The sequence below is a fragment of the Ranitomeya imitator genome, chromosome 6 (genome assembly GCF_032444005.1).
Source record: "Ranitomeya imitator isolate aRanImi1 chromosome 6, aRanImi1.pri, whole genome shotgun sequence".
NCBI lineage: Eukaryota > Metazoa > Chordata > Amphibia > Anura > Dendrobatidae > Ranitomeya > Ranitomeya imitator.
In genome coordinates, this window is record NC_091287.1 from 37,407,658 (window position 1) to 37,420,153 (window position 12,496).

At 41.9% G+C, this 12,496-nt stretch overlaps 1 protein-coding gene across 7 annotated transcripts in view; it reads left to right on the forward strand.

Moving 5' to 3' along the window:
• Positions 1-12,496, forward strand: part of ADAM22 (ADAM metallopeptidase domain 22) — a 274,548-nt gene that overhangs the window by 204,963 nt on the left and 57,089 nt on the right. For all 7 annotated transcript variants that reach the window (XM_069729469.1, XM_069729471.1, XM_069729473.1 and 4 more), the window contains exons 20-25: positions 632-695; positions 1,417-1,522; positions 2,215-2,334; positions 4,964-5,129; positions 6,468-6,573; positions 6,706-6,796. In XM_069729469.1, coding sequence (XP_069585570.1) covers positions 632-695; positions 1,417-1,522; positions 2,215-2,334; positions 4,964-5,129; positions 6,468-6,573; positions 6,706-6,796 — 653 coding nt within the window. The remainder of the gene's footprint in view (positions 1-631; positions 696-1,416; positions 1,523-2,214; positions 2,335-4,963; positions 5,130-6,467; positions 6,574-6,705; positions 6,797-12,496) is intronic.

Below are 12,496 nucleotides of genomic sequence, written 5' to 3' on the forward strand. Positions count from 1 at the left end.
ACACGCCGTTCATGACATTTCTTCCTCCTGAATCTTCCCCATCACCTGTGAGTGATATTATTGATAAGTGGAAGGAACCACAGCAACTTCTCCACGAAGTGGAGACCCCGTAATGTTACAGAGTGGGGGCCGAGTGCTGAGGAGCAGAAGGCAGAAAACTCACCAACACTTTGCTGTCTCCATAACTGCAGGGTCCAGACCTCCTCTGGTATTAACATCAGCACAAACAATACGCCCCCCACCGGGAGCTTCATGCCTGAGCAGCTGCATGCAGCCGTACATCACCAAGCACAATGCTGAGCGTCGGATGGAGTGATGTAAAGCTGACATATCACACTTCTTTATCTGAGGAGTCTGGGCTTGGTGAATGCCAGGAGAACTTTATCCTCCTGACTGTATTGTGCCCTCTGTACAGTTTGGAGAAGGGATAATACTATGGGCTTGTTTTTCAAGGGTTGCCATAAACCCCTTAGTTCCAGTGAGGGTGTCCCAATACATATAGGGCCTCAGGGCTTGGTGGTGATTTTTGCAATCCTGTATTATATGCATGTATTCTTATACTGTATTGTTTTAGCTCACTTTATCTTAAACTTTTTTTTTTTCTCTTCCTGAAATGTTCTCATCACGGCAGGGTCTTTGTACCGGTGGAATATGTAAAACCAGAGACAGACAGTGCAAATACATCTGGGGTGACCGTAAGTATTTATGGACTTATCTTATTCTGATAGTGTTGAATTTTCAATAAAATGGTTCAAGCACCAAGGTCAGTGTAAAGAAAAACTGCCTGTGGGGCCCAATGCCATTTTTTACTGTGGATCCAACTCTTTGTGTTGATTCTGAGATAATTTCCTAATATATCCGAAGAAGAATTATACTTATATTTTTCTAACACGGAGCTCCAAATTCCCTCCAAAAAAAACAGACGTAAATAAAAAATGTCCACCTGCCCGCAGCCACCACTAGAGGGAGCTCACTATGCATACATTGCACTAAATAATAAATCGGGATGCCCCGAGTGGCGCCAGCCTCGATGAAGAATGCGCTGAAGTAAGACACGTCAGCTTCATTCACGGCTGATGAATATGGCGCATATTTCAGCTGATGGGCACCATTGTCAGAAAGCACATGGAGAACACTTTTTGTCACGCTGCGTTCAGAGCCATGCATCAAAATTTGCAAGATTTTCATGCATCTAGATTGGTTTGATGAATCGAGCCCTTAGTCTGTGTTATCCTCCCTTCATCTATCGCAGAGACCTTAAGGGTTAGGAGGGTAAAAATTGATTAAAGGGTCACTTTCATTAAAAAAAAAAAAAAAGTTTCTATCTGTCAAGATCTTGGAGCTGAGACAAGTTTTATGGCATCTAATAGGCAGATATTTATGATACTATGAGGGATGACGGATTTCTTTTTGCAGAAGCGGCAGCCGCAGACAGATACTGCTATGATAAGCTGAATATAGAAGGCACCGAAAAGGGCAACTGTGGCCGCAATAAGGATACGTGGATACAATGCAGCAAACAGTAAGGGGCAATTCTGCAATACGCATGCTTAAGTTCTGTACAGCGTTGAGCATGCGTAATAATACATTTGTCACGTGTTGTATTGGCGCATGCGATTTCCATCAGTCCCATAATCTTTAAAGAGCTTCCCTTTTAAATGGTACTGCACTGCACGTTCAAAGAGTAGAGCGCCATTCTCCTGATCAGTCGAGGTCCAAGTGATGAGACCCCCTCCCCACGTATCCTGTGGATCGGTGATAAGGGTCAATCTTTGGACGACCCCTTGACGTCGGCTGAAAGGTTATCCTTACAGATTGGCCATCGTGCATATTAATCCCATGATGTGTTTGGGAAGGACAATTAGTCATCGCGGGCATCTCTGATGCTGCCGAATATCGTGACGGAGAAGAACAGAATCGCCAACCGTGACGTCTTTCCCATTTTCAAATGTGGCATGAAAAAAAAAAAAAAAAAAACTTCAAATTTGTTGAGCAAATTTTGCCATTTTACGCCACTGACGTCAATTTTAATATGTGGGTGTGAAAGTAGCAGGCAAATGGGTATAAGGATTAATAACGTCCATGCTCAGGCTGCGGTTCCACCGCCGAGGCTGTTGGTTCAGAGCAGTAGACCTACGGTCGGACCACGGAGTGTATGAGACGGACATGTGAATTAGGTCTAAGACGGTGTAAGTTTCAATTTGTGTTTTTCAGGGACGTCCTTTGTGGTTATCTTTTGTGTACCAACATTTCTGGGGTGCCAAGACTTGGAGAACTGCTTGACTCGATTACTACTTCATCTGTCCAAAATCAAGGAAAATTCTTAAACTGCAGGTAAATAATATGGGAGTCACCGTCCCACAAAAAGCTTACAAGGTAAAAAAAAATGAAAACGGATTTAAAGGGCAAAGCTACCCTCATCACTGAGTGTTACCAGTATTATACATACATACACTTTTATGTCAAAATGGAAAAAATGTGTTTATTTTCTCATTTTTGTTATTGTCTAGCTATACATAAATACAGTGGGTGGGGGGGAATATTTAGTCAGCCCCCAATTGTGCAAGTTCTCCATCCACGTTTCATCTCCTATGCCCTTGCTGATGGAAGGAGGTTTGCACTCAAAATCTCACGATACATGGCGCCATTCATTCTTTCATCTGCATGGATCAGTCGTCCTGATCCCTTTGCAGAGAAACAGCCCCAAAGCATGATGTTGCCACCTCCATGCTTCACAGTAGGTATGGTGTTCTGTGGATGCAACTCAGCTTTCTGACTCCTCCAAACATGATGAGTTTTGTTTCTACCAAACAGTTCTACTTTGGTTTCATCAGATCATATAACATTCTCCCAATTGGGGGCTTACTAAATACTTTTTTTCCCCACTGTAATCGTGAAATCTTGCCGTTTTTACCTTGGTCATCGATATCATACTAACACTGTCTGTAGAAGTCACTTCTCAGAGGCCATCTCATTATATCATCACAGACAGGATTATAATTACAAATACTCTATATACAATAGATAACACAGGATCCATCATTCACAATAGGTGATATCACAGCTCACCTCCTCCTGTACAATGATAACACCTCTATATACAATAGATAACACAGGATCCATCATTTTCAATAGGTGATATCACAGCTCACCTCCTCCTGTACAATGACTGATCACACCTCTATATACAATAGATAACACAGGATCTACCATTCACAATAGGTGATATCACAGCTCACCTCCTCCCTATACAATGACGGATAACACCTCTATATACAGTATATAACACAGGACCCACCATTCACAATAGGTGATGTCACAGCTGACATCCTCCTCCTGTACAATGACTGATAACACCTCTATATACAGTAGATAACACAGGATGCACCATTCACAATAGGTAATGTCACAGCTCACCTCCTCCTGTACAATGACATATCACCTCTATATACAGTAGATAACACAGGATCCACCATTCACAATAGATGATGTCACAGCTCTCCTCCACCTCCTGTACAATGACTGATAACACCTCTATGTACAGTAGATAACACAGGATCCGCCATTCACAATAGGTAATGTCACAGCTCACCTCCTCCTCCTGTACAATGACTGATAACACCTCTATATATAGTAGATAACACCGGATCCACCATTCACAATAGGTAATGTCACAGCTCACCTCCTCCTCCTGTACAATGACATATCACCTCTATATACAGTAGATAACACAGGATCCACCATTCACAATAGGTGATATCACAGCTCACCTCCTCCTCCTGTACAATGACATATCACCTCTATATACAGTAGATAACACAGGATCCACCATTCACAATTGGTGATATCACAGCTCACCCCCTCCTCCTGTACAATGACTGATATCCACTGTATATAGAGGTGCTAACACAGGATCCACCATTCACAATAGGTGATGTCACAGCTCACCTTCTCCTCCTGTACAATGACATATCACCTCTATATACAGTAGATAACACAGGATCCACCATTCACAATAAATGATGTCACAGCTCTCCTCCTCCTCCTGTACAATGACTGATAACACCTCTATATACTGTAGATAACACAGGATCCACCATTCACAATAGGTAATGTCACAGCTCACCTCCTCCTGTACAATGACTGATAACACCTCTATATACAGTAGATAACACAGGATCCACCATTCACAATAGGTAATGTCACAGCTCACCTCCTCCTCCTGTACAATGACTGATAACACCTCTATATACAGTAGATAACACAGGATCCACCATTCACAATGGGTGATGTCACAGCTCACCTCCTCCTCCTGTACAATGCCCTTTGAACAGGTTACAGAGCATACTCACAGCCTTATTCCATAGAAGTCAATGACCTTCTCCACACACCAGGTTATTATGGTCCATGTAGGTGCTGTAAAGCAAATACCTGACTTCTATTAACAGCAGATCAGACAGGATGGCTGCCCCTATAATCATATACAGAAAATAACATTACAAATATCTTCAATTAAAAAATAAACAGATCAGAAAGCATTGTTACATTTCTTTGTTATTTTATGCTAAATGATAATGTATACTAAAATGGAAAGAAAGATCCCGAGCGGTGATCAGTCCTTTAAGATTTATTATGGATCTTTTATTCACTATTTTCAGTCAGGTCCAGTAGTAACCGGTACTGGATAAGGATTCTGTGGGCACAAAACTCTCCCCAGTGAAATTTCAATCAATTGGGATAAATGTGAGGTGAAGGATTCGGCCATTTATACCTTATATACTAAAGAAGGTGCAGTGCAAAAACAAAGGACTATATCACATACAAAGTAGATATGCATGGAGTAAAGCACACCGCCATTTATTACAAAGCCGCCATAGGCGAGGGTCTTCTAAACCTATAGGAAAACCTAGATTTACTGATGTAACGCCGAATAACGTAACTGCTTATAACTCCATCTTCTCAGCGGTGGTCACGTAAAGCTGGACGAGGAAACTGATCTTGGATACGTAGAAGATGGCACACCGTGCGGAGAGCAAATGATGTGCCTGGATCATCGATGTCTTCCTGTGGATCACTTTAATTTCAGCTCATGTTTTGGCACCTCAAAAAAGATCTGTTCTGGGCATGGAGTAAGTAGACAGATGCCTAATTACTTCACATCCCTTTACTGGTGAAGCACCAAAGGAAGGTTTCGAAATTTAATAATTAAAAGAGGGAATTAAATGCTATCCCCTAATATATACATAAAAGAGCTGCCAGGGAGGGAAGGAGACTGACTGGGGAACTTACTTGTGGCTTATATTTCCAGTTATCAGAGAGAAAAGGAGACTGTGTAACATAGTAGGGACTACATTAACAGCTGCCTTAGGAGATGACTGACTAGGGAACTTACTGGGGACTATAATTACAGCTGGTAGAGGAGGATGGAGACTGAACTCACTGATGACAATATATATAGCTGCCAGAGGTGAAAGGAGACTGACTACGGAACTCACTGATGACAATATATACAGCTGCCAGAGGTGAAAGGAGACTGACTTTGGAACTTACTGAGGGCAATATATGCGGTCGATAGAGACGGAAGGAGATTTGCTGGGAACTATATTTACAACTGCCAGAGTGGGAAGTAGACTGGCTGTGGAACTTACTGGGAATTATATATACATGTGCTCGAGCAGGATAGAGACTGGCTACGGAACTTACTGAGAGGTATATATCCAGCTGCCAGCGAAAGAAGTAGATTGACTATGAAATCACTGGCTATATATCCAGCTGCCAAAGGGAGAAGGAGACTGACAATAGTATTTACTGGGGATATTATTTACAGCTGCCAAAGGGAGAAGGAGACTGACTATAGTATTTACTGGGTATATTATTTACAGCTGCCAAAGGGAGAAGGAGACTGACTATAGTATTTCCTGGGGATATTATTTACAGCTGCCAAAGGGAGAAGGAGACTGACTATAGTATTTACTGGGAATATTATTTACAGCTGCCAAAGGGAGAAGGAGACTGACTATAGTATTTACTGGGGATATTATTTACAGCTGCCAAAGTGAGAAGGAGACTGACTTGGTGACTTATTGAGGACTATATTTACAGCTTCCAGAGGGAGAAGTAAACTGACTAGTGGTGATGTGGAACAAGAAGCATCTAAATATAGTGCGGTCAGTTGGTTTTGGGATTCTAGGTAGAAAACAGAGAAAAGGGTCATGTCAGGCTGCCCAGCAATCCACTGAAGGGGAAACAGAGGAGGACAACAAGTGAATAGTAAATATTTTTGTTTATGAACAGTAAAAAATTAGTTTTAAAATTTTAAGTTTCCCATTCATTGACTGCAGGCATAGATCTAGAAAACCTTAAATAATAATTGATACACAGATTATATTAGTATATACTTTATGAAATCCACACATCTTCTTTCTATCATGATGCCAACGTAAAGCTTATATGTCCTCGATTTGCAGATCTGCAGCAATGAATTGAAATGCGTCTGTGATGAGGATTACAGCGGGGATGATTGCAGCACGTATTTTCCTTACAAGCAGAAAAAGGAAATGAAGGCTAACGATGGTCAGTACGCATAGTGCCTGTGTTATTATTATGTAATGTGTACTTTACGCAGTCTCACTATACCATTACCCATACAATCCATGTTCTGCCTCCGCTTCGGAGTGACTGATGTTGCATATGCTTGTCTTTCAGGGGTTGTTAGTACAAACATTATCATAGGAGCTATTGCTGGTACCATGCTAGTGTTGGTCTTGGTGTTAGGAATAACAGCTTGGGGTTACAAGTAAGTGCCAGTGCTGCATGTACTGTCTATTTCCAATATTACATGTAATGGTACAGCTGGATCTAAGCAGAACAAAACGAGAATCGCTTCCTTACTTCAAGACAAGGTTCCACTTCTAACTAAAAGACAAACTATAATGGCTGCGTGCTAAAGATGTCTATGTCATTCAGCTTGCAGACACCAGTGGTTTTTACAAAGACCAATGCAATATGTGCTCTTGAACAACAATTTTTTAATATAACCAGCCCCAAAATTCTGTGTTGTTTAGTTTCATAATATGGCTTCATTGTGATGTTCAGGGCTCCATATTTCTGACAATAAGCTTCAAATCTCCTGCAAGAACAAATATGATTTTCTGCAGTCACCACTAGAGGGAGCTCACAGCAGCTACATATTCATGGAAATCTATAAGAGGCGCCCTCTAGTGGTGATGTAGCATTTAACTTGTTGAATCATTTATTACCATCCACGTGCTAAGATTGTTTGTAGAACTTGCCAAAACTCAAGGGATCGACAGGTATGTTATGTTTTTGTCTATTGTAGCATCAATCAGACATTTGCTCATCTGGGAAACTCGTCTGAAAAAAAAAATATTGTTAAACAAAACTCCTCTGTATAGTCGTGTATTATCATATTATGCGAAGTCATGCTCTAATTTAGATTGTTCTTAAAAAGTAGTTAAACTTTTTTTTTTGTATCATCTTGTCCACCGAGGAAAGTTATGGTGTTTTGCAAATCACTTTATTACAGAATTTGTTTTCATTATTGTAAAAAAAAATGTGCATGTAAACAGCTTTCATACACCTGGTTTTTGCTAGTCTGTTTCCCTGCCTTCTCCTGCATTAATATCAGAGCGTGCTCATTTGGAGTACAGATGATGGCAGTGAAAGTGTCATCACCTGTCTCCTCCTCTGAGTTTTGGGCTTATCAGTAGAATCTCCTGCAGCAGCTTATCCCAGAGTTAGTGAGACACCGGTGCTGAGCCGACCCGTCACTGCCATCATCTGTACTCCTAATGAGTACATTACCTAAATCTATGCAGCTGAAGGTGAGAAAATAGACTGAAGAAAGCAGGGTTTGGAAGCCACTTACATGCTGCTTTTTTTTTTCGGGAATCAAAACAAATCGCCTATTAAAGTGATTTGCAAAGTTTGATAACTTTCCATAGTGGACAAAACTATAAAAAAAAAAAAAAAAAAATCTGTAAGCAGGATTTCTCACCCTAAGCTATCTATATACAAGTCCAGCAGTACTTTTACATGGCCAGTCCGTTGCTCCGTTACTGAGAAGTCGGTGTTTTGAATTGTTATGCAAATGAGGCTGAAGAGCTATAGTAGATCTGAAGCCTCTGTCACTCCAGCTCTATTCCCTATTCTCTATTAGGCCGGCGTCACACTTGGCGTAAGACAATACGGTCCGTATATTACGGCCGTAATACGCTGTAAAGTCCCCAAAAAAGTGGTCCGTAGCTCCTCCGTAGGCAGGGTGTGTCAGCGTATTTTGCGCATGGCATCCTCCGTATGTAATCCGTATGGCATCCGTACTGCGTGTTTTTCTCGCAGGCTTGCAAAACCAACACACGGCTATACAAGGGATCCATGTGTTAAAAAAAAAAAATTATATATATATACTGTCTCTATATATATATATATATATGTGTCATTAGACACATATATGTATATATATTATTACTTCATACAGCGCTAGATAGCTTTAAAGCCTGTAATTCAATTGCCGGCTTTTGCTTTCTCCTTCCTAAACCCAACATGATATGAGACATGGTTTACATACAGTAAACCATCTCATATCACCTTTTTTTTGCATATTCCACACTACTAATGTTAGTAGTGTGTATATGCAAAATTTGGCCGTTCTATCTACTAAATTAAAGGGTTAAATGGCGGAAAAAATTGGCGTGGGCTCCCGCGCAATTTTCTCCACCAGAGTAGTAAAGCCAGTGACTGAGGGCAGATATTAATAGCCTGGAGAGGGTCCATGGTTATTGCCCCCCCCCTGGCTAAAAACATCTGCCCCCAGCCACCCCAGAAAAGGCACATCTGGAAGATGCACCTATTCTGGCACTTGGCCACTCTCTTCCCATTCCCGTGTAGCGGTGGGATATGGAGTAATGAAGGGTTAATGCCACCTTGCTATTGTAAGGTGACATTAAGCCAAATTAATAATGGAGAGGCGTCAATTATGACACCTATCCATTATTAATCCAATAGTAGTAAAGGGTTAAAAAAAACACACACACATTATTAAAAAGTATTTCAATGAAAAAATCACAAAGGTTGTTGTAATAATTTATTCTACGCTCAATCCACTCACTGAAGACCCTCGATCTGTAACAAAGTCAAAATAATAAACCAACAATATACATACCTTCCGAAGATCTGTAATGTCCAACAATGTAAATCCATCTGAAGGGGTTAAAATATTTTGCAGCCACGAGCTTTGCTAATGCAACGTTGTTCGTGGCTGCAAAACCCCGGGGAATGAAGGTAAAGTAGGTCAATGACCTATATTTACCTGCATTTGCGGTGAGGCGCCCTCTGCTGGTTGTCCCTAGATCGTGGGAACTTTCCTAGAAAGCTCCCAGGCTCAAGTTCATAAGAGGCGCCCTCTGCTGGTTGTCCTCATATGAACTCGAGCCTGGGAGCTTTCTAGGAAAGTTCCCACGATCTAGGGACAACCAGCCTAAAACACAAACTCTAACCCAAACTGTAACACAAACTGTAACACAAACTGTAACACAAACTCTAACACAAACTCTAACACAAACTCTAACACAAACTCTAACACAAACTCTAACACAAACTCTAACACAAACTCTAACACAAACTCTAACCCTAACCCTAAAACACAAACTGTAACACAAACTGTAACACAAACTCTAACACAAACTCTAACACAAACTCTAACACAAACTGTAACACAAACTCTAACCCTAACCCTAGGAATCCTAACCCTAGCCCTAACCCTAGGGATCCTAACCCTAACCCTAACACAAACCCTAACCCTAAAACACAAACTGTAACACAAACTGTAACACAAACTCTAACCTTAACCCTAGGGATCCTAACCCTAACACAAACCCTAACCCTAACCCTAGGGATCCTAACCCTAACACAAACCCTAACCCTAGGGATCCTAACCCTAGCCCTAACCCTAGCCCTAACCCTAGCCCTAACCCTAACCCTAGGGATCCTAACCCTAACCCTGACACAAACCCTAGCCCTAACCCTAGCCCTAACCCTAACCCTAGGGATCCGAACCCTAACACAAACCCTAACCCTAACACAAGCCCTAACCCTAACCCTAAAACACAAACTCTAACACAAACTCTAACACAAACTGTAACACAAACTCTAACCCTAACCCTAGGGATCCTAACCCTATCCCTAGCCCTAACCCTAACCCTAGAGATCCTAACCCTAACACAAACCCTAACCCTAAAACACAAACTGTAACACAAACTGTAACATAAACTGTAACACAAACTGTAACACGATCCTAACCCTAACCCTAACCTTAGGGATCCTAACCCTAACACAAACCCTAACCCTAAAACACAAACTGTAACACAAACTGTAACACAAACTCTCACACAAACTCTAACACAAACCCTAACCCAAACTGTAACCCTAACCCTAACCCTAGTCCTAACCCTAGGGATCCTAACCCTTAGGGTTAGGGTTAGGAAGGATCCCTTAGGGTTACGGTTAGAGTTAGGGTTTGTGTTAGGGTTAGGGTTTGTGTTGGGGTTAGGGTTTGTGTTAGGGTTAGGATCCCTAGGGTTAGGGTTAGGGTTTGTGTTAGGGTTTGTGTTAGGGTTAGAGTTTGTGTTAGGGTTAGGGTTAGGATCCCTAGGGTTAGGGTTTGTGTTAGGGTTAGAGTTTGTGTTAGGGTTAGGGTTAGGATCCCTAGGGTTAGGGTTAGGGTTTGTGTTAGGGTTAGGGTTTGTGTTAGGGTTAGGATCCCTAGGGTTAGGGTTTGTGTTAGGGTTTGTGTTAGGGTTAGGGTTTGTGTTAGGGTTAGAGTTTGTGTTAGGGTTAGGATCCCTAGGGTTAGGGTTTGTGTTAGGGTTAGGGTTAGAGTTTGTGTTAGGGTTAGGGTTAGGATCCCTAGGGTTAGGGTTAGGGTTTGTGTTAGGGTTAGGATCCCTAGGGTTAGGGTTTGTATTAGGGTTAGGGTTTGTGTTAGGGTTAGGGTTTGTGTTAGGGTTAGGATCCCTAGGGTTAGGGTTTGGGTTAGGGTTAGAGTTTGTGTTAGGGTTTGTGTTAGGGTTAGGATCCCTAGGGTTAGGGTTAGGGTTTGTGTTAGGGTTAGTGTTAGGGTTAGAGTTTGTGTTAGGGTTAGGGTTAGGATCCCTATGGTTAGGGTTAGGGTTTGTGTTAGGGTTTGTGCTAGAGTTTGTGTTAGAGTTTGTTTTACAGTTTGGGTTAGAGTTTGGGTTAGAGTTTGTGTTAGGGTTAGGGTTTGTGTTAGGGTTAGGATCCCTAGGAATAGGGTTAGGGTTTGTGTTAGGGTTAGGATCCCTAGGGTTAGGGTTAGGGTTTGTGTAAGGGTTAGGATCCCCAGGGTTAGGGTTTGTGTTAGGGTTAGGGTTAGAGTTTGTGTTAGGGTTAGGGTTAGTACCCCTAGGGTTACTAGGGATCCAAACTCTAAGCCTAACCCTAAGTATTTATGTTTATTGTGGGTTTTCTAGTTGATTTTGATGATTGGCAGCTGTCACACACTTCTCATTATGCGTTTCAAAAATGCAAACGCAGGGAAAACGCGTTTAAACGCGTCTAAACGCGTTTAAACGCAAAAACCGCATGCGTTTAAACGCGTTTTTGCATCAAATGCGTTTGCGTTAAAAACGCTGCGTTTTAAAACGCAAGTGTGAAACCAGCCTTACGTCCGTAAAACTCGCAAGTGTGACGGCGGCCTTAGACTGATAGATCCTTTGCCTGAAGTCACGCAGCATAGAGGCTGTCAGTCAAGCAGGAGGAAGGAACCTTAGTCGGGGAATAGTACTGGAGTGACAGAGGCTTCAGATCTAGCATAGCACTTCAGCCTCATTTACATATACATTCAAATGCTGATTTCTCAGTAATAGAGGAATGGACTGGCCATGTAAAGGTATTGCTGAGATAGTCTTTGAAAGTGTTACATGTGCATATAAATAGGTCGGGCGATTAAATCCTGCTGACAGATTCCCTTTAACTACAAACTCCATAATGGGGCATGTAACAATCTGCATATAAACCAGACATCCTCTATAAAATGAGATTTGTAGATTGATTTAACTGAACCCAGGGTTGAGTCAGAGGTGGTAAAAAGAACTTAGAGAGATAATCCCACCTTGGGAAGAATTCCATAGGATACTCTATAAATATCTGATAGGTGCAGTTTGCAGGGGTGAGACAGCCATCTATTTTGAGGGTCCTGTCCTGCAATGCTGGGAATGCCAGGGTGGTCACACATGTGGCTTTCTCTCTACACCCTGCTATGGGAATTTTCAAAATAAGCAATCAAGCGCGCTTGACTCACCCTCCCCAGGTTCAGCGTTGAGTCATTGCTGCTGCTCCCAGTGTCTCTAATTGTCTGCAGCTCTGACATCACCCCAACAAGCACTGCAGCCAATCACTGAGCTCAGCAGCTGATGCGTCTAGAGCCAATGAGCTCATTGATTGCCTGCAGTGCTGTTGG